Source organism: Eimeria tenella, genomic scaffold (assembly GCF_000499545.2).
Source record: "Eimeria tenella Houghton genomic scaffold, Eth_scaff101, whole genome shotgun sequence".
Lineage (NCBI taxonomy): Eukaryota > Apicomplexa > Conoidasida > Eucoccidiorida > Eimeriidae > Eimeria > Eimeria tenella.
In genome coordinates this window covers 73,896-92,790 of record NW_013541460.1, presented here as the reverse complement: position 1 = coordinate 92,790, position 18,895 = coordinate 73,896, and the positions used below count along the sequence as shown (strand labels likewise).

The 18,895-nt window shown below is 52.8% G+C and overlaps 4 protein-coding genes across 4 annotated transcripts; 2 read left to right on the top strand and 2 right to left on the bottom strand.

Moving 5' to 3' along the window:
- Positions 1-1,370: 1,370 nt before the first annotated feature.
- On the bottom strand, positions 1,371-3,144 carry ETH_00025385 (uncharacterized protein; the record flags this gene model as incomplete). Its single annotated transcript, XM_013372646.1, has 5 exons — positions 1,371-1,436; positions 1,573-1,663; positions 1,818-1,894; positions 2,645-2,708; positions 2,957-3,144. The coding sequence occupies 5 exons, from the start codon at positions 3,142-3,144 to the stop codon at positions 1,371-1,373; spliced, it is 486 nt and encodes a 161-aa protein (XP_013228100.1).
- A 467-nt stretch (positions 3,145-3,611) lies between these two features.
- ETH_00025380 (uncharacterized protein) lies at positions 3,612-6,485 on the top strand (the record flags this gene model as incomplete). Its single annotated transcript, XM_013372645.1, has 1 exon — positions 3,612-6,485. One exon carries the CDS (start codon positions 3,612-3,614, stop codon positions 6,483-6,485), a length of 2,874 nt encoding a protein of 957 aa, XP_013228099.1.
- A 3,579-nt stretch (positions 6,486-10,064) lies between these two features.
- Positions 10,065-12,910, bottom strand: ETH_00025375 (KH domain containing protein, putative; the record flags this gene model as incomplete). Its single annotated transcript, XM_013372644.1, has 3 exons — positions 10,065-10,725; positions 11,027-11,567; positions 12,031-12,910. The coding sequence occupies 3 exons, from the start codon at positions 12,908-12,910 to the stop codon at positions 10,065-10,067; spliced, it is 2,082 nt and encodes a 693-aa protein (XP_013228098.1).
- A 1,306-nt stretch (positions 12,911-14,216) lies between these two features.
- Positions 14,217-16,936, top strand: ETH_00025370 (exosome complex exonuclease, putative; the record flags this gene model as incomplete). The annotated part of the gene is made up of 8 exons (XM_013372643.1): positions 14,217-14,513; positions 14,975-15,036; positions 15,302-15,461; positions 15,576-15,646; positions 15,802-15,885; positions 16,153-16,213; positions 16,495-16,650; positions 16,823-16,936. 8 exons carry the CDS (start codon positions 14,217-14,219, stop codon positions 16,934-16,936), a joined length of 1,005 nt encoding a protein of 334 aa, XP_013228097.1.
- Between the last annotated feature and the right edge of the window lie 1,959 nt (positions 16,937-18,895).

Below are 18,895 nucleotides of genomic sequence, written 5' to 3'. Positions count from 1 at the left end.
AGACACAAAGGTAACATCACGCACGGGGCGGTGCGCGCTGTGTCCTCAAGCGCGCAAGTCGTTGAAATCCATGGAAGCCTAAACAAAATTGGAACCTTTTTCACTGCAAAGATAAGATATGTAGATTAATGCATTTGCAAGCCCTCAAATTTCTCGTTGTCACTGCTGTCGGGTCACTCGCTCATCGCAATTAGATCACTGACACGGTGGACCACCACGCCTCAACATCCCAGCTAAGGATGCTTTCTTTGGCCTCGCCAGTCTAGAAGTGAGCTATAACATTCTCAACTTGAGCCCTCACCTGGGAAGACTAGTTTTGACCGTCTCGTTTTCAGGGGGAACAACGTTAATCAGCGATAGTTACGCCGCTGTGTCTCCCTCATGAATAATTGAATGAATGGGGTGGACTGATTCCCCCTTGCACTACACAGCCAAGCAGTAGATCTCTCTGCGCACCCCGCATCCCCAAGCTGCCCCTAAATACGCATTACGTGGGGCACCCAGCGCATTCGCCAGCAAATATGTTCGGCCGCAGAAAGACAAAAAGCGGATGTGGCCAGATGTGGGATATCCCATTGCACTAGTACGCCCTCTGTCGCCTTTTTATGTGTTCAGTGCACCTGAAAGGCTTTTTCTAACGTTTGTGGCCCGATAGAAGCACAGAAGTGGCGCATGTGTAGGATGAATGCACGACATTCGGTTTTCCGGCGCAATAGCTGCTGCAGCGACAGCCATAGCACGCGCTTGCTTTGGGGGTAAGCATAGCTGTGGCTGTTGTTCACTTTGTTTGCTTCGACCGCGCGGAGGCGTGTTTTTGTCGCTTGGCTGCTCGCACAATGACCGCCGACAGCATTCACAGTAGTTATTGTGGTTCGTATTTTCTGTCCAGTTCTTGTCGCAAGGCCTTGCACCCTGTACTGTTCCTGTATGTGGCTCCTCTCTGCCTCTGTTTCGATCTTAGGGAAGAGAAAATGCGCAGGGTGCTGGCCATAAACTGTGTCTTTTACCCTAGTCGTCTAATTCCTGTGAGGTGATGAACAACACCTATGGAAGCGAAGCAGACCATATCGTGTGCAGTCCTGTGGGCATGGTGACACAGGGTGCGGCAGAGGGCCCCCCTTTGCGAATAATTCATAGTTTTTGTTTAGTTTAGGGCTAAGTGTCTACTTCTTCGCTTTGGCTGAAGAGATACAGCGCCTGCAAGCCTTACACTTATGCTGCGCAGTTTCATTTTTTGTTGAAGTTTACAGGATAGAGTTTTTTACAGCCGGCTCTCCGTCACTGTCACCAAAAAGCTTCCAAGAACAAACACGCATCTACAGCGCCGATCAGCTCCTCCTCCAGCAGTTACTATAGTTAAAAGAGTTAACCTACGAAGCCATGATAACCCCCGTGTCCACAAGATAAGGCACCTCAGCAGCCAGCCAGGGCCCTAGCTGCAGCAATCAGCACACACGCACAGTAGCTACTGTGATTGCTGGCGGCGGTCATTGTGCGAACAGCCAAGCGACAAAAACACGCCCCAGCGCAGTCGAAGCAAACAAAGTGAACAGCAGCCACAGCTGCACTTACCCCCAAAGCAAGCGCGTGCGCTATGCCAAACTTGGGGACGTTCTTGTTCCACAAAGGAGCAAAATGAGCGTCCAAACATATCCGCCCACCTCTGCGTGCAAAACCACGCAAGCTTCTCTTTATATGAAAGCAGCATGCCGTCAAGGGCTAGGCACCGGCGCAGACAACCACCAGGGGAAAAATAAACAAGCAGCAATCAGCGAAAAGACAGAAAGACAGAAGTATGCTTGCAGAAGTTGATGCACCTGTACATCTTGCTTGTCTTTCCGTCAAGCTCCGGCAACCGCAACTCGATCGGTGTCAAAGGATACGTAGGAGGGATCTGTAGAAAGAAGGACAAATCGAGCACAGCGAAAGCGAAGGGCCTGCTCGGCCTGCCCGGCATCTGACTGATGCAAGAGCCAAAGAGTAAACAGACATGCAGGTATGTATTCGAGGGCAAAAACCTGCACAGAGTCCGACGCATGTGTGAAGGCGCCTACACTTGTTCGTGCATTCACAAAGCATTCACAAAGCATTCACAAAGCCCACGGAAAAGCTAAACTGTTGAGTGGTGACATAGCAGCAGGTACAAGCAGGAATTCAAACATGAATACCTGCAGAGTGGAAAATGACGTGAAAAGCGAATAGTAGTTAGCATGCATGCGTCTAGGTACTCGTATGTGCGCATGTACGTATCTTATGACCATCACTGTATGCTGTTATGCATACTCAAGAGCACGAAAACATATACTCGGCTGCACACATAGCCGTGTTCAGTTGTGGGAACACATATATATGCATACATAGATTTGCACGCCTACGTAGAAACCTATTTACACATCAGCAAAAAAATCCGAGTATTCCTGTAATGGTCTCTGAGTGCAAGCATCCCAAAATATTCGCTCGAATGCGCATGCTTTCGGGCAAACGCATACAGAAGTTCACAGACGTGTAATTATATATGTACAGAGAGCCGTCACTGCGTTAAATGCCCTTGCAGCAAGAATAATGCCAACGGTGCAGCGACGGGAAGCTGGGAGAAGCCAGTGTTTGTACTTGTTGGAGTGCGTCTCAGTTCCTACTGTCTTACATCAAAGGCTAGTTCAAATTCGTACTTGGCCATCTCGTACATGCACCAGCATCGGCCCCTCCACCTAATTCACCCGCAGCAAAACGGCAATGCGTCATTGCTGTCGCCCAGCAAAGGCACAGACGGATGCAGCTCAGTACAGAAGGCGTGCCTGGTAAGGGACCATATGAGCTCGGGAAACTCGGTACGTGGAGCGACCAGTCACTAGTGAATGCAATTAGAACCTTTCAGTGGTTCTGCAGGGTTTGAAACAGTTGTCGCAATGAGCTGCATACAGTGTCAGCGTAGTGGAATTTGTGTGCTGTGTCCCACTCTGTGCCTTCCTTGTTAGCCTCTATTTTAAACCATTCCTTGTCATTCTCTTTGGCGAGAGTCAAGTAACTAATGAGCGCCATATATTCCTCCTTGAGACGATCGTTCCACTGCGGGCTCCTCGGTCCAGCGTTTATGGAGCAAAGCGGCAACTTGTCCACCACAGCTCTTGTGGCAGGGTCTGCCATTTTACCAAGTGAGCAGAACACACAAAAAAATGGGGCTAAAAAAGCCTAAAAATGTTACCAGGGAGCCTGTGAGCACGGGTAAAAGGCGAGAGAAACGGGGATGCATATATCCACCGCGGCGTTAAAGAGCTGCAAGGGTCTCTGACATGAGAGCCCAACAAAATTTATTCAAATATAATGTCCAGAGCAGTGGAATTCTAGAAGCATAGTCACGAGGCATGCGCATACGGAGCAAGCCCCAAGATGCATGCAGCATCTCTTTGCAGCGCATTGTCTTTTTAGGCCGGATTGCGTTGCGTCTTGTCCTTCTGAAGACAAAAAAAATGCAACGGAGGGCAACTGCATCCTTGAGTGCTCCCTTGGGTCTCCTACCGGGCTCGGCCTCGGGGTAGGGAGGCGCATGGGGGCCCCTTTACGCCGTGTTTCCCTGATTCTGTTTTCTTGCTGAGTTCCTAGCCGGTGTAAAAATGGTGGCGCCTCCTTTAGATGGCATGGGGCCCGTCCGTGGCCCAGGGGAGGAGAGCCTCTGCGAGGCGGCGTCCGAATCTGAGGACCCTGTGGCTATGTTGTCGCTGCCCCCTCCCAGCTCCCTCTGTCGGTTTGTGTCATTGCAGCAGCACCGTGCTGCTGCAGCAGGTTTGTCGGGCACTGGCAGCAAGCAGTCGGCTGCTGCAGCGGCAGCTGCCGGGAGAAGCAACAGCACGGCGCAGGAGCCACTTGCGCTCAACTTCGACCCCTCCACCTCAGCGCCTCTCAGCAAGCTCTCAGTGTCTTTGCTGCCAGATTTTCTGCGACGCCATTTCCAGCGCGAGACGCAGCTAAGCACAGACCGGCGGCAGCCAAACTCGCAGGCAGCTCCAGCAGCTGCATACGACTGCATTCGCCACCCGACGTACGCTGCGCGCGTCTCTGAGCTTGCACCTCTAGCAATAGTGTTGCTGATTTCTTTGGTGGCCAGGCTGCGGCAGCGGCAGCAGCAGCAGCAGCAGCAGCAAGTGATCGGCAACTGCCTCATATACGCGCAGCTGCTGCTGGCCCCGCCCTCGCCGTCGCTGTCGCAACAGATGCATGCAGGGAAGCCGTTTTTGTGCTTCTGCTGCTCTCGTCGCTTCTCCACATCCGCTGCGAAACTGCAGCACTTGGAGAGACACATGCGACGACGCCTGCAGCAGCAGCAGCAAAGTGGAGGCGGACGACACTCCTTAGCATCCTCTCGTACGGCCTCCGCAGCAGCAGCAGCAGCAGCAGCACAGCATTCGTGGCCGGGAGTATCCAGCTGGATAGCAGCAGCAAGCCGTTCCTCCTTCGAAACAGACAGCGCTGCAGCAGCATCTGCTGATGCTGAGGCTGCCCCTGCAGGACCAGAAGACACGCCCTCAGCACTCGAGCAGCAGATGAATGCTGCAGTGCATGCGCTGAGCTCACTGGGAATGGCAGAAATGAGGCAGCACGAGGCGCAGGGGGCTCTGCAGGCCTTTCAAGAGGGCACACTTGAGGGGACTCAAAGCACCCAGTCGGGCCAGATTCGCTTTCCTTCCTGGCTGCCTCCTGTTGTTGCTGCTCAACTAGCGCTGCATGCAATGCAGACAGACACAGCCGCTGCCTCTTCTGCTTCACAGAGTGGGTCCACAGCGTCGGCTTCCTCGCAGGCAGTGCGCGAAACCTCAAGGGGAGATTCAGGACTCGCAGTACCTGGGGCGGCAGCAACAGCAGCAGCAGCAGCAGCAGCAGCAGCAAGCAACGAGCAGCAGCAGCAGCAGACGCATGTAGAGAATCTGGCTTCGGTGGCGACAGAAGTGGCGCAGCAACTGCAGCAGCACGAGACGAAACTGTGGCAGTGGTGCTTTTCAGCAGCAGACGTCAGCTGCAGCAAAACAGAACCACTTGGGAGCCTTCCAGGAGCATTCTGTGGAAGTGGGATTCCGCCAGGAGGCGCAGAAATTCCTGAAGAAAGCATGAAGCGCAAGCGTGCTGTTGCTGCTGCCACGCCGCAGCAGTGGACTGTTGCTTTGCTGCAGCTCGCTGCAGCCATTCCCACTGAGAAAGCAGCTGCTGCTGCTGTCGCTGCGCTGGGTTCGCAGGTGGCGGATTCTGCAGCGGCGGAGGAGTCAGAGCGTGTGTTGCTTGCATTGCGTCAGTGCTCCGCGGCAGCAGCAGCAGCAGCAGAGGCAGCAGCAGCAGTCAGTCCCTCGCGAGTCATCCTCCAAGAGGCCGAGAGGCTGCGGCGTTGCTTTTTATGCAGTTGTTCTCTTGGCCTTAGTCTAGACGAGCAGCAGCAGCAGTATTACCTGCGAGATGCCGTTGCTGTGGCCCTTAAACAGCAGCAGCAGCAGCAGCACCTGGCTGACGCTATAGTAGCTGCCGTCGCCCCTGCTCTCTGGGCGGCAACTGCCTCTGCAGGGAATAGCAACAGCGGCAGCAGCAGCGATAACAGTACTGGCGAAAACAGCAGCTGCAACATGAGCGTTGAGAACAAGGCTGAGCAAAGTGAGGAACTGAGTTTGGGGGGGCTTACGGCAGCAGCAGTAGCAATGTCTACCACCCCGCTCTTGCAGCTTGTTGAGGTGAACCCCGCGGACAATTTTTGCGATAGCAACAATCGGCAGCAGCATCAGCAGCAGAAGGACAAACAACAGCAGCAGCAACAGCCCAAGTACTTGCAGGTGAGCTCTTGTATCGGGGCGCAGCCTTCTGTCTTATCTGTTGCACTCGAAGTAGAAGCAGCAGCGCTGCAACAACAGTCAGAAGGCGGGTGCCCTGCTGCTGCCACCGCTGCTGCAGCGGCGGAGGGACGCGCAGCTAGCGCAGTAGATGCGGCAGCAGCTGAAGCAGCCTACAAGAGCCTTGTGAGCATGGAAATGACCGATGGGGAGCTTGAACCACTGCAGAAGGAAATTTTATCGTTGTTAAGGCAGCAGCTACCTGCCCCCAAACAGCAGCAGCAGCGCACAGTAGCAACTGACCCTGATGCAAGTAATGCTACTGCAGCAACGGCTGCGTGCAGTGAATTGACGCTAAAGCGGGTGCTGCCGCCTGACTTGGTGTACCTACATCGAGAATGCTACATGCAGCATCTACAGCAGCAGAGGTCACTTTTTCAATTGCTTCTTTTATTGTTACTGCTGCGCCTTTCCGGCGCGCAGGAAAACAAGGAGGCCCTTCAAGCCATGGGTCGCCTCTTGGTGCAACTGTTGCAACAACATGAAAGCACCAGCAAAAGCGAAAGCAGGAAGCCCCAAGAAGGACCTTCCTTGACGGGGCATAATGAACAACTGGGAGCTTCTTCTCTCAGCTTGGGAAAGCCTCTGCCCATCGCTCGAAAGATCCGAAGGAGATTTTGAAGACTGGGTATGAAGCGGTGTCTGATCACCAGGCGTTGGCAGCAACTGCGGCAGCAGCATCTGCCACCGCTGCTGCAGCACTCGTTGCCGCAGCATATGCTGCTTCACTTGACTAATGTATTTGCTCTTTTCGGTGAGCATGCATCCAACAACCTACAGTTTAACAGCGTGGAAAGCAGCACACAAGGCCATCTTTGTCCAGAGAGTGGACGATGGATACAGAAACAGTTGGGCAAGAAGACGGAGTTGGCGAGTAAAAAAAACCTAAGACCAAGAAATATAAGTAAATGCACTCTCCCAGTCAGAAGAATAAGACTGAGGCATGCGTTACTGATTATGGTATTTGCACTTAGTTGGGGTACAAGAGAGGAGATGTAGGTTTTCGAGCTGCTTCTTCCATGTCGCACAAGTACTTCCTTTCATGCTGGCTGTCCGAGCACTTAACCTCTGTAGGCTTGGTTTTGGTTATACATGTCAAGCTGTGAGCCTGCAGACACACAATAGGCTAGGCTGCAACAGCAGCGTAGAATTTGGTAGAGCGATGCACTGCACAAGCCTTGCCAAATGCAGTCCGTTCATAGAGTCAGTGGCGGGGGAGGGCTGCGGGAATTAACGGGCCCAGAGTCTACTCCAGTGCTACTATGGTTTGGCATTACTGCATACGTGCTACATAAGCGGGTCCGCGTTGAAGCTTTATTCATTTTTCATTGAAGCGAACATTCCATCGAGTGCCTTCTTAACTCCCCGTCAATTGTTCACTTTCCCCATTGTTCGGCAGCCTTACGGAAGTGAGCGTACGAAGATTATAGATCAAAAGATACAGCTTTGCAAGCCTCATGCAACACCTCGTGCTGAGCAACTCAGGGATTAGATGTTTTGTTGGTCATAGCGTTTTGCGGCAATGTGGGCACAGCGCTCTTTAGACTACGGCGCAAGGTATGCCCATCCGGCAGAGAGCACAGTGCAGCAGCTACGCTGCAACGAGACAATATTTGTCATCTACTGTACATATGTGTCTTGTATGTAGGGGAGTGTCGTCTGAAAAAGGAACTCTTCGCAATGCATGGTAAAAGGTTTGAGGTGTTATATTGGCCTCCTTGTGAATATCACTTATAATTACCAGCTTCTCATATGAATGAGGATGGCTCTGTGCTAGCTTCTGCCACAATAAGGAAGCTCGCTAAGAGAGCCTGCGAGCCCCAGAAATCCTCAGAAAAGAGGCCTGGAACGTGCTAACAAAAGGGGGATCCTTGAATCTCTTCAGGAAGCTTTCCCCGGCAGAACCCACCTTCATGCTCAGGACTGGTACTTAGTTTACCTCTTTGTCTGAATCTGGGCCCATTCCTGCGTGATTAGTGAACAAGACACTTGCCAATAAGCTTCGTACTGCGGCTTGGAGGAGAGTGGCTAAAGAGTGCTCTCTTCAAATGACTAGAAAATGGGTGTGCACGCGTAAATTCAATAATTGTTGTTGAAACTCCCTTCAGGCCCCAGTGTTGCCACTGAGCTCTGCAGTGCGGCTTGAAGGAGACTGGCTAAAGGATGCAACTGTCTTTAAATAACAAAGAAGTGGGTGCTCATGCGTGAAACCGTATCGCAATAACTGTTGTTGAGGCGCACTTCAAACCTTCTTGCAACGCTTAGCTTCGCAACATGCAAGAAAATAGGTCTCAAACGCCGTAGTGCAGCTACCGCGGCTTCAGCAGAGAAATGATCGCCTCACCTGAAGATTTAGCAAACAAGCATTTTGCACGCATACAGCGTTTACTGCATATTCATACCACCTTTAGAGAAGCATGATGGCAGGTAGCAGCGTTGCTGGCTAAGTTTAGAGGTAAAGCGTATTTGCAGGTTGCAGCAAGTGTAGCAAGAAGGTGAAGCGGTTCGCACATATAGCGAAGGAAATTCATTGTGAAAAAATAATCTTCCAAAATCTTGACAAGACCCACAACAATCTCGCAGCTCCTCATCGCAAGGAAGGGTCTCACGAGTTTATGTTCCTTGCTAGGCTGCTCGGGAACATCACAGAAAGTTCTGCTCACGCTGAATTTGTGGTATCTTCATGAATAACCATTGCTGCACAGCAAAAAGCCAGGCCTCCATGACTGTTGTCGAGCCCAGAGGCCATCCAAACTAAACTCAGTTTCTGTAACGTTCGAGTTGCTCCCGCCTGGCAACGCGCGAGCCCCATCGTGATGCTAGCTGTTGCGCTAAGCTCTAAAAGAGCAGCAGCGCGCAAGCAAAACCCCTGATGGACAGTTGGGCATGGCTTAGCTCAGCAGGCCTAAGTCAATATGTTGCGCCTTCCTACACAAGGTGCCACGTGTGCCTCTGCACCAGGATGTCGTGCAACAAGCTGACACACTTCAATCCTAGATCAGCCTACTTGTTCCATCACACTCATTTGTTCCCTGCGCTTCGCCATCAACAGTACACTCACCAACGCTACAAACTAGGAAGTCTCAATAAATCAAAAGGAAGCAGCGGGAGCACAATCAGCTCTCGACCTTGCTACCCACTTCAGTCTGGTGGGCGCTACGAGATAGGAGCGCACACCATCGAACACCGCGGTTACTGTACCCGCGTTAGTCGTTGCAACATCTTCTCATGACAAACCTGAAGCAAAACTTCGGTTAATGTCGATATTACGTGTTCTTTGGTGGGACCCCGACGTCTGTCTGTCCAGCCATGGGGAATCCCCACACAGCAGGCAAGCTACAGGCTTAGGGAGCAAGGCCGTCATATTTCACTTTTCTGCGATCTCCCTAGTGGATGCTATGTGTTCAACTATGCAGAAAGGAAATGAAAGGCCCTTGCTGCTATATCCACTGCTGCAGCGCACTCCAGAGCCACCTCAGCTGCTGTGTGCTGGGGCGTATCACCACCGCAGTGTAACCTTATGCCTCATTCGGCGCACCGTTTCCGCCTTGCAACAGCGGCAGACGAATGAGCAGCTACTGAGGCTGCAGACAGACAGCGTCAAACAGCAGCACCTGCCAATTCGAGACAGAGACACAGATGATCAGCCTGGCGGAGTAGCTTCATACGGCCAACAGAGTCACATCAACGACCGGAAGGATTTCCAACCACAGTGCCAGGCCATTAAATTCACAGCTGTTGCTGCTGTTGCTCGTGCTGCTGTTGCTGCAGCTGTTGCTGCAGCTGTTGCTGTTGCGGCTGTGGATTCTACGTAGCCGCACTCTTGCTGTTCTGTCTCCGAACATATTGTTGGGAGTCACTTATGTACAGAGAAGCCCCTAAATAGCGGTGATTAGAGCCGTCATAGTGGCGAGATGGGCAGCACGCTAGACAGCTAGCTGGGCTTGAGCCAAAGAGTGGCTGTTGGGGGGCCATCGGGGGCTTCTCAAAGAATGTCCCCGTTTTACAACAGCCTGAACTGACCTAAAAGAGGCAAATCCTCTTGTTCAACCAGATAGAACGCCAAGTACTCGCACTCTTCAGTCAGTTGCGTTCTGTAATCCCACAAAACTCCCCCCGATATAAGGAAGGCCATCGTAGGCCTTTGAAAAGTGACTTCAACTGTTTCCGCCGCATTAAGTACTGCTTCTCTTGCTATTGTCAGGGCTGCGCTTGATGCCTCGTATCCAATAACTGCAAGTCAATCCTCTTCGGATAATCAAGGAATTCGTACCTCTGGATCATGGGCACCTCATCTGAAGAAGGCTGCCCTCCTGACGGCCCGGGGTTCCTGCGGAAGAAGTCCTGCAGCTGCGTTGCTGCCATCTCAAGTACCCGGGCAACTCCCTCGAGCGACCCGTCTATTAGAAGCACGCGCTCCGAGTAGCCTCCTCCCAATAACACACAGAGATTCCCTAGAGCAATATGAACGGACTTGCCACCTCCCTCTTGCAGCGCGTGCAGCCCAGAGCAGTTGGTGCGCAGCAGTCTTCCTACGTACTCTCCAGGCACAATGAGACACATCCTGTACCCTCCCACATTGGAACGGAGGCCCGGCCTGCTGGTGTCGGCGACAGCAAAAAGATCTGCACTCGCTCGCAAAAGCGATGGAAGGGCCCCCATGAAAAGTACACATCGGCCGTTGGGATATCCCGGGAACGAAGCCGCCTGAGCTGAAGTTTGAATGCGGCATCGGTGCTCTTTTTCCAGTAACTCCACATGGCGACCCTGGGACCCCAGGAGCCTAACAACTAAGTTGTGGTCTGCGCAGAACTTTAGAACCGAGTGACTGTACTCGCGGGAACAAGGAGCAAATGGGAACCTGAGATAAAACAGACCAGCAAACGCGTCGCCAATGAATTATACACTCACATGAAGATCCGAGACTGACAATGCAATCCTAGACGGGAAATAACTGCCCTACAGCAAGAACACATCCCTGTTACCCAATACACAGGAGCCCAAATCAAATGCAGCAGGCACCGTAAAAGCAGCTCTTTCGAAGTAATCGGAAAAACAAAAGCCTTGCCTGTTTCCTCAGACCGCAACACTTAGATGAAGACCGCGGTGCCTTGCACCTTTTCTCTTGCACTTAGCTTTCTGCATCTCAATATGGGACTCACGTGCTGAGGAATCCTTCCACAGAAATGTCTCCACCTCGAAGAAGAGGGGTGGATGGATTGGGAGCACTGCGGATCCCATCCGGGGTCTCCTCTGGGAGAGGCAGGGCACTGCCGCTTAGAACCCTGCCGAGCGCGGCTGTTAAACCGCCGCTTCTGCATCTCTCTGCGGATGCGCTGAGCTCGCTAGCCTTTCCGAATGGACTCAGTGACTGCGCACGAGAAGCTGCACCCCCATTCTTTGCACATGCCTGCAGATGATGAAGCGCCTGCATGCGCATCTGTTGCTGCTGCTGCTGTAGCTGCTGGACCCGTGCCACCAGCTGTTGATTTTCCCTCTGCAAAAGAAGCACGGCCTCATGCAAGCGAGCGAGGCAGTCGTGCATCTGAGCGGCGCCCGCAGCATCCGCGAGCTGCTGCTGTTGCTGCTGCAGCGGCACCTGCAGCAGCTGCTTCGCCTGATTGAGAGCCTGGGCGAAAGATAACCTGTTGCAGTTCTCTGTGAGCCCACTACAAGGTCTGCTCCGAACAAGAGGGTCGGACTCTGAGCAAAAGAAACACGCAGCGCTGATACCTAGAACCTAAACCCCTAATCTTGAAACCCGTGTGAGGGACAGCCGTGACCCTAGGAAGCTGCACCCCACAGTCCCGTTTTTGAAACTTCCGCAACTAAATAGACAGAAAAATTACAAGGGTACTGCTGGAAGCATGATGCGACAACTGGCGCGTCGACAGACACACACACGAAGCGCTGATAGAGTAGATGAGCATGGAAACTGGCCAACAGGCCCAGAAAAGCAAAAAGACAGATGCCAATAACATCGACTAGGCGGCACAACGTGAACAGCAAAGGAAACGAGGCAAACGAAACGGAAACGAAAGCGTTTCGGCCCCTGTACACGTACACCTGGACCCCTCTTTGGGGCCCAGGTGTACGAAAGCATGGAATTAGAGAATGCTAAAGAGAACAAAAAATACAGAAATAACTAGACTGGTGAGCCGCTCACGGTTGTGTGACCGGCCGTATTTAGTCCGCCCTTGGGTTCGCGACCTGCCGGAGGAGCGTTGGTTTTGTTGCTGCTGCATTTGCTGCTGTTGCTGTTGCTGTTGCTGCTGCTGTTGCTGGCTGGCGTCGACCCCGGCCCCGTCCGCCGCGGCTGTTGGGGCAGCTGCAGCAAATGGCGTGTCTTCCCCCATCCACAAGCAGCCGTTGACCGATATGTGCGCAGCGGGCATGAGCTTATCCAGGGAAAGATTGGCTTGGGGCGCTTTCTCTGGGGTCGAGACTGAAGAAGTGCTGCCTGAACTATCCTTGTGCACCCTGAAGCAAACATCTTTAAGTGCTTTATCGAAGCTGGCGTTCACGCTTTCGCTGGACAAACCGCTCGGGCGAGCGGGAGGGCCCCCACCGCTTGGACAGTCCCCAGAGAGCTGCTGCTGCTGAAGCAGCAGCAGCTGCTGCTGCTGCTGTTCCAGTGGTCCCTCCTGTGGGGTGACAGGCTGCTGCTGCCACGCCGCAAAGTCACTCCCCAATGTGGGAGAGTACAGTGGGGACAAGCTGTGTGGACCCCACACATCGCGGGGTGGAGAGCCTTGCGGTGTGTGGATAACTGACGGTGGAGAGGGCAGCCGCCCTTGCTGCAGCTGTGTTGCTGCAGCAGCCCAGCTCTTGTAGTCTATTGGGTAGGTCACAGGAAGAGAACCCGGGTTCTCCCCTGGAGGTGAGCGCGTGGTGTTGAAGGAGACGCCAGGAGTTTGCAGAATGCCACTCGCCGCAGCAGGAAATAGAGGGCCCGGAGGATCCTGCTGCTGCTGTTGCTGCTGCAGCTGCTGTTGCTGCTGGAGCTGCTGGAGCTGCTGGAGCTGCTGCTGCTGCTGCTGCTCCATTGTGCCGTCCTGAAAGTCTTAGGGGATCAAGCCCGTGTCCTGTCACAAACTGAGGGTCATATTATGGGTAAGAACGAATTTCGGACGTGTGTGTGTAAACAGCTGCTGCCACCCGGCTCCGCCAGGTGTGGCTGCTGCTGTTCTTCCGCCGCTGCCAATCAACCAAACGGCTACTCGGACCTGCCCGTATCGTCCCTAGAAGTTCTGCTTTGGAATTCTAGAGAAAAAGTGGAGAGGGAAGACTGCAGGGGAGACTGGGGCCTCACCGAGGACAAAGGGGCCCACAGGAGGAGGCACGCCCCCAGAGATGGCCCCAAAGCTCCTGGGAGATAAACCAGAGAAGACAATATGCCCGACAAGCCGTAGCTAACAAAGAAAGCAACAGAAACAAGATCGAGTACCGATGCAGCAGCAGCACCGGCTGCTGCTGCCGCCGCAGCCGCTGCCGCTGGTGTTCATCAAGGGAGACCCTGTTACCTGCCGCTCCCACGATATCTGATGTCGTTCTCCTCCCAAAAGAATGAATGAGGCGAGAACGAGAAGAGGCAAGCAAGCAGCTGCGGCAGCAACAGCAGCACTAGTGAGTTTCAACGGGAGTGGCACGCAAGATCAGCGAGAGGAAGAGAGGGATGCAAACTCCAAGCCCTGACGGTCTTCAACAAACATAAAACAGCACACTTAATTGGGCCATATTGAGCAGAAGATAAGACAAAAAAAGACCACAGAAGCGCAACCAACCGATTGCTGCAGCGGTTCAGGGGATCATAGCACGCTGCTGGGCTGCCGATTGCTCCTGCTACTGCTGCTGCTGCTGCTACTGCTGCTGCAGCCCTAGCAACTCCGCGAAGACAAAAGAGCCCCCCTCTTTGCTATCGGTTTCTTTCTTTTGTTCGTGTGTGCCACAAGGGGCGTCACTTAAGGTATCAAAAGGCATATGGACGTCCTTTCCCTCTAATCTAGGGAGGGACTGAGGCGCCCCAGAGAGGCCTGTGCAGTGTTGCGGGATCTCCTCCCATCTTGCTCATTCGCGTCAGCGTTTTCTTTCATGAGTTCGTGGCGAGGTACCCTTTGCTTGATTTCTTGTGCGTTTCTGCACCAGATTCTTTTGGCGCCACTTTGTCGTCTCCACGCGTGAGGTCGCAGTGCTTTGTGCTCACTTTTTTCCTTAGGAGGCCTCGGCCTCCCGTGGGTGCCTCTAAGACTGTGGGCAGCCCTTCATAAGGGGACTTGACCCGGCGGTGTCTCATTTTGTCCTATTCCTGTCTCTCTCGCACTGCTGGTGCCCGCACCTGTGGGCAGCGGAACTATGATGGAGGTGGAGGAAGGGCCCCTCGGGCCGGCTGGTTTGGGCCCACCAGGGGCCAATGAGGGCCCCCACTCCCGTCCCACGGGGTTCTACTCTCAGTTTTTCTCCTCTTTTCAAGGGGCCATCAGCCGTGCTGAGACCGCCTTCGTGAGAGAGGGAGTGGCTTGTGGGGTTAGAGGGGATGGCAGGGGTCGAGCTGAGCTGAGGCCGCGAGTGTTGGCTGTCGATTTGCTGCCGTTCAGCTGCAGCAGCGCAGCAATTCAGACAGAGGAGAATACCGTCATTGCCACTGTAGATGTGAGCTCACCAGAGACGCAGCTTAGGCAAGAATTGTAGGGGGGTGCAGAGGGCGAAAACGAGTAATGTGGGTTGCTCCGACTCTCGCTTTTATTTGAGAGGCCGCTGGTCTCAGCAACAACTGCAGCGAGAGCCCGTCACTTCGCTTTTGCCTTTCTTCTCGGGCTTCAATGTGTTCTGTCGATGCTCGTGCCTGTTCCTGAGGCTGATCACGTCTTCCGCTTCTGAGTAAATCCCGTTCAGGGAGCAATCCTGTTACAATTCAGCAATAAAAAGACGCTACTTCGGTGCTGCGTAGACAGTGCAGGGTGCAGTGTCCCGCATTCTCATGCACTACGATTCGTGCCGGCACCCCTGAGTCGTGGACTTTAGTCTCCGTACTAGCTTGAAAGAACACTTTATTGAGGGCTTCGATCACAGTGGTTAAGATGTCTTGTGTTTGGGTGTGTTTGGGTGTGCAGGCTGACGTGATACTGCCAGGTGGCGGCGGCAACCAGGAGCCTTACTCTGTTTCTGTGGGGTGGTAAGGATACAGGTCACAGAACTCCAATCCCTGGCGCATGTGTACCCCTTTGCGAGTTCATGTTTACCCGTATCTCGGTGATGCCCTTGCATGTCAGTGACCAGTTCCTTTTTCCTTCATTGCAACGGTAGGATCGCATTTCCTTCTTGTGAGTAGACTTCGTGTGTTCAGCCGCAAAGGCAGATTGCCTATTATTTAGATGAAAGAGACGCCAAGCCGCGCGCTATTTATGTTGCTAGTTCCCCGCTTTTGTTCTGTGATGCAGCGGCGCCGCTGAACAGGAGCTCGCAGATGTTACGGGAGGAGATGGAAGCTCTCTCTCAAGTCTGCTTCAAGCCATGCTCGAGCAGCTGCTCTTGCCACACCTCAAACCCCTGACGGATCCTGACGGCCGCCTGCAGTGGAGGATCTCAATAGACGTCATTGTGAGGGTTTGCATTAATGCCTGCGGGCCGAAATTGGTTTTGCCTGGGATTAGCTGACTCATTGGTCAACAATTGCATTTCACTTAGTACATGGTTTCCCGTGTGCTCTTGCAGGTCCTGAGGGCTGGAGGTTGTCTTCTGGACGCAGTTAGCTTGGCCATATGGGGAGCACTCAAGGCTTTGAAGTGAGGCAGTGGCTGCAGTTGCAGCAGCAGTAGCAGCTCCACTAGGTCCTCTTGTGAAGCTGCGTTCGTGGAACTGCTCAGGCACCTTAGTTTGTGCATTCAGCGTATAGTCCCAAATGTTTTCGTAAACAGCAACAATGCCTCTGTCTTTGCAGGCTACCGAACGTTATGGTAGAAGAGGAAGACGAGAAGGACCAGGGGCTAGCCATCACTGAGTACAAAGTTTCCTGTGATGAACGGTCAGCCTGACGGCATGGCCAGCTGCGTAGTCAAGTGAATGGCCAGCTCGTCAGTTTGCCAGATGTTGCCTAGAGCTATCTTCGTCAGAAGTGAACTTGTATCTGCGCCTTAGTTGTTTGCGACCGGTCCTGTCTTCCTGTTGGCTTGCGTGCGTGCTTTCCACGCCGTCTCTGATTGTTATCCTGTTAGACCGTGGGGCGCTGTTTAGTGCCGAACTTCTTGGGAATCTTGTATTTTTTGGCACTCGGTGTATTCTGTTTACGCAGAATTGCAGCAGGGACGCCTTATCCAATAGACACGGTCCCTATCCTCATCACGGCTGCCCAGGTGCGGTCTTCGCCTCTCATGATGCACACTGTCTGATGAAGATGGTGGCTTTTGGCTGCAGCATTGGCTGCCACCTTTCTGCAGAGCTCTTCACTGGAGCTGTTTGCTAGCTGACCTACGACAAAAATGATTTTGTCTGCGTTAACTATTCTGCTGTAGATCCTTGCGGGTTGTCCGTACCAACTTCGGAGTTTGCCAGAGTTGTCGTTCAGTAGCAAATCTCCGAGCTTGGAGTGTTCTAACCCTCTTCAGTTTCTTGCTTTTGTTCTTTGCCCCCGTAGATTGGAGACACATACGTGTGGGACCTAACAGAGATCGAGGCCACGTGTGGAGACAGCTTTTTAGTTGCTGCATTCCTACCCTCCGGCGCTTGCGTCGGTCTTCAGAAGTTTGGACACGTACTTGCTGACTGCCGCACCCTGCAGACCACGTTGACGGTAAGGGCTATCTCTGCATCGCAGCAGCAGCAACAAGGATCGCTGCTGCGGTAGTGGGAGCTTGTAGTGCGGGCGAGATATGTCAAATGATGTAGGTCATGAGGTCCTTGCTTTTAGCACTGCGTAGTACTTGCGTATGTGCACATATGGCTGTTGTTGTTTGTACTTACAGACATCGCAGAGGCTGAGCCGGGAGATATTGGAGGATCTGCAGCGCCAAGCAGAAATGAAGAAAAGCCGCCTTAACGGCAATTTGGATTCGTTTTTATCCCTAGCCTCACTCTAAACAAACATTCAAGGACGATAATGGTTTTTTGGTGGCATGTGCAAACGCAATCCTAGTAGTTTGCCTCATGGATAATGCGGCTTGGCAGGGCGATTTTGTTGCACCTACGACAGCACGCTCTGAAGCAGCATTCTTTCAGTGCGAAGACGAGTCCACTACGCCCGAGGCCTCGGATTGCTTAGGTTGTTGCGAAGAGTAGCATAGTAGCTGTTGTCCCTGTGAGGTCGTCGCGGTCACTTGGTTTATTTGGATGAGTCGTGACCGCTGCACAACCAGTTTCGCGGGATACTTCGCGTTGGCAACGTTTCACGTTCACAGTGCGGAAGCTTACCATGATGAAACGCTTTACACAGTCCTTGCTGTATCACACTTTTTTTCTTGGAGCAAGAAGCTCGGTTGGAGTGGCGACCCAGCTTCTTTATCGGCAGGTAGAATGTGCTGAGTCCTGCACAACTTAACACAACTTAACCTTGTTTTGAACCGTACAATGGTGAAGGCTGGCTGAGGTGTCGACCTTGATTTATACGGCTTGCCTGTGCATCGTAGCTTACCTGTAGGGATATTTCCACGCAGTGGCAACGGCCTGAACTGTCTGAGCGCAACTGCAAGAATGCATTCTGCGTACAAGCATTCATGTTACGCTTCTCCTTCATTTTGTGGAGTGCGGTTTTGAAGCTGTGCACAAGCGTACTGTTCAAGAACAGGCAGGCAGCGCTGTTATGGAGATACTGCTAGCTTAGCCTACCTGTGGTGTTCCACAGTTTTAGTCTCGTAGGGTTCCTTCTTCCGGCAGGCCTGCAAATTTATATCCATATTTTGTGCCAGCAGCGTCGCTACACAGACAGTAATACGTGCGTGCGAGCAGAAGTTCTCTAGCGGGGGACACGTTCACTACGCGCTGTTTCCCGCTTGCAGGAGGAGTTGCGTGTACGCAGAGTTGTACAGCAGGAAATTCGCGGTTGCATTGTTTAAATGCACCTTCAATACTTCAGTCGTAGCCATTGCTCGCGCCATCGGGCCAAAGTAGGCAGCCCATAATATATAGGACCAGTTTACTTTTGGACGAAGCAGAGGAGCTGATGGAGAGAGCAGGGCAACTCTGGCCACTACAACAACGGCAGCTGCCTTTCCTCACAAGCCATACCAAACTTTTTGGCGGGAAGAACTTTTCCACTGTAGTCGGAGTACGGCTGCATCCCTTCTGTCTTCAGGGTCTTTATGGTTCCTAAACTCGTGGAATCCGGCCAAAGGGGCTTGAGGGGAATCCACAGCTTTTCTGTGTTGATGCCGACTGCTGGAGGCTTTGGTACCCCACAGAGCCTCAGCGTGGCAAAAGTGCGTCGCCTTCCAACTTTGTTTGGGTCCTTCTAGAACAGCTTACACGTAGTAGCTTAACGGTTGCCGTTCTACCTCGACAGTGGCTCATGCCAGCCATGCTTTACCTCCGTGTATGCAAAGCCGCCCACGTCCAAACGGCCTTTTCCACGAGAGCATACAGCCAATTGCATTACCACAAAATATTGGCGGTGTCCCCGCTGCACGTTGTGTAGGCCGTTGGGTTAAAACCGTCATAGTGCTTCGTGCGCAGGCGCTAGGCAAGTTCTGTGCGCATCTCTGAAGGGACAAACCGAGGGATGCGAGGATTCTGATGTAGGGAGGAGTTATGCATGGCGATCCACCCCAAGCCAGGGTCGCTTATAAAAATCACAATATTGTAGACAGGGGGAACGATCAACTTTGAGTTTTTGAGTCGTTACGACTCCTCCGGTGGTTAATTTCTGAAGCTGCGTATTGGTATGAAAAACTTCCGGATAAGAAGTACATTTGCTTCACAGGAAAAAATGTTGCTTCCTACAAAACTCCGTTGCCTGCGGAATAGACGGTGCCCATGTCCTCGAGACAGTGTTCTGGGTGCTGGATTTGCTGGTTCCTAACGCTTTGTTTGTACATTCTGTCTGC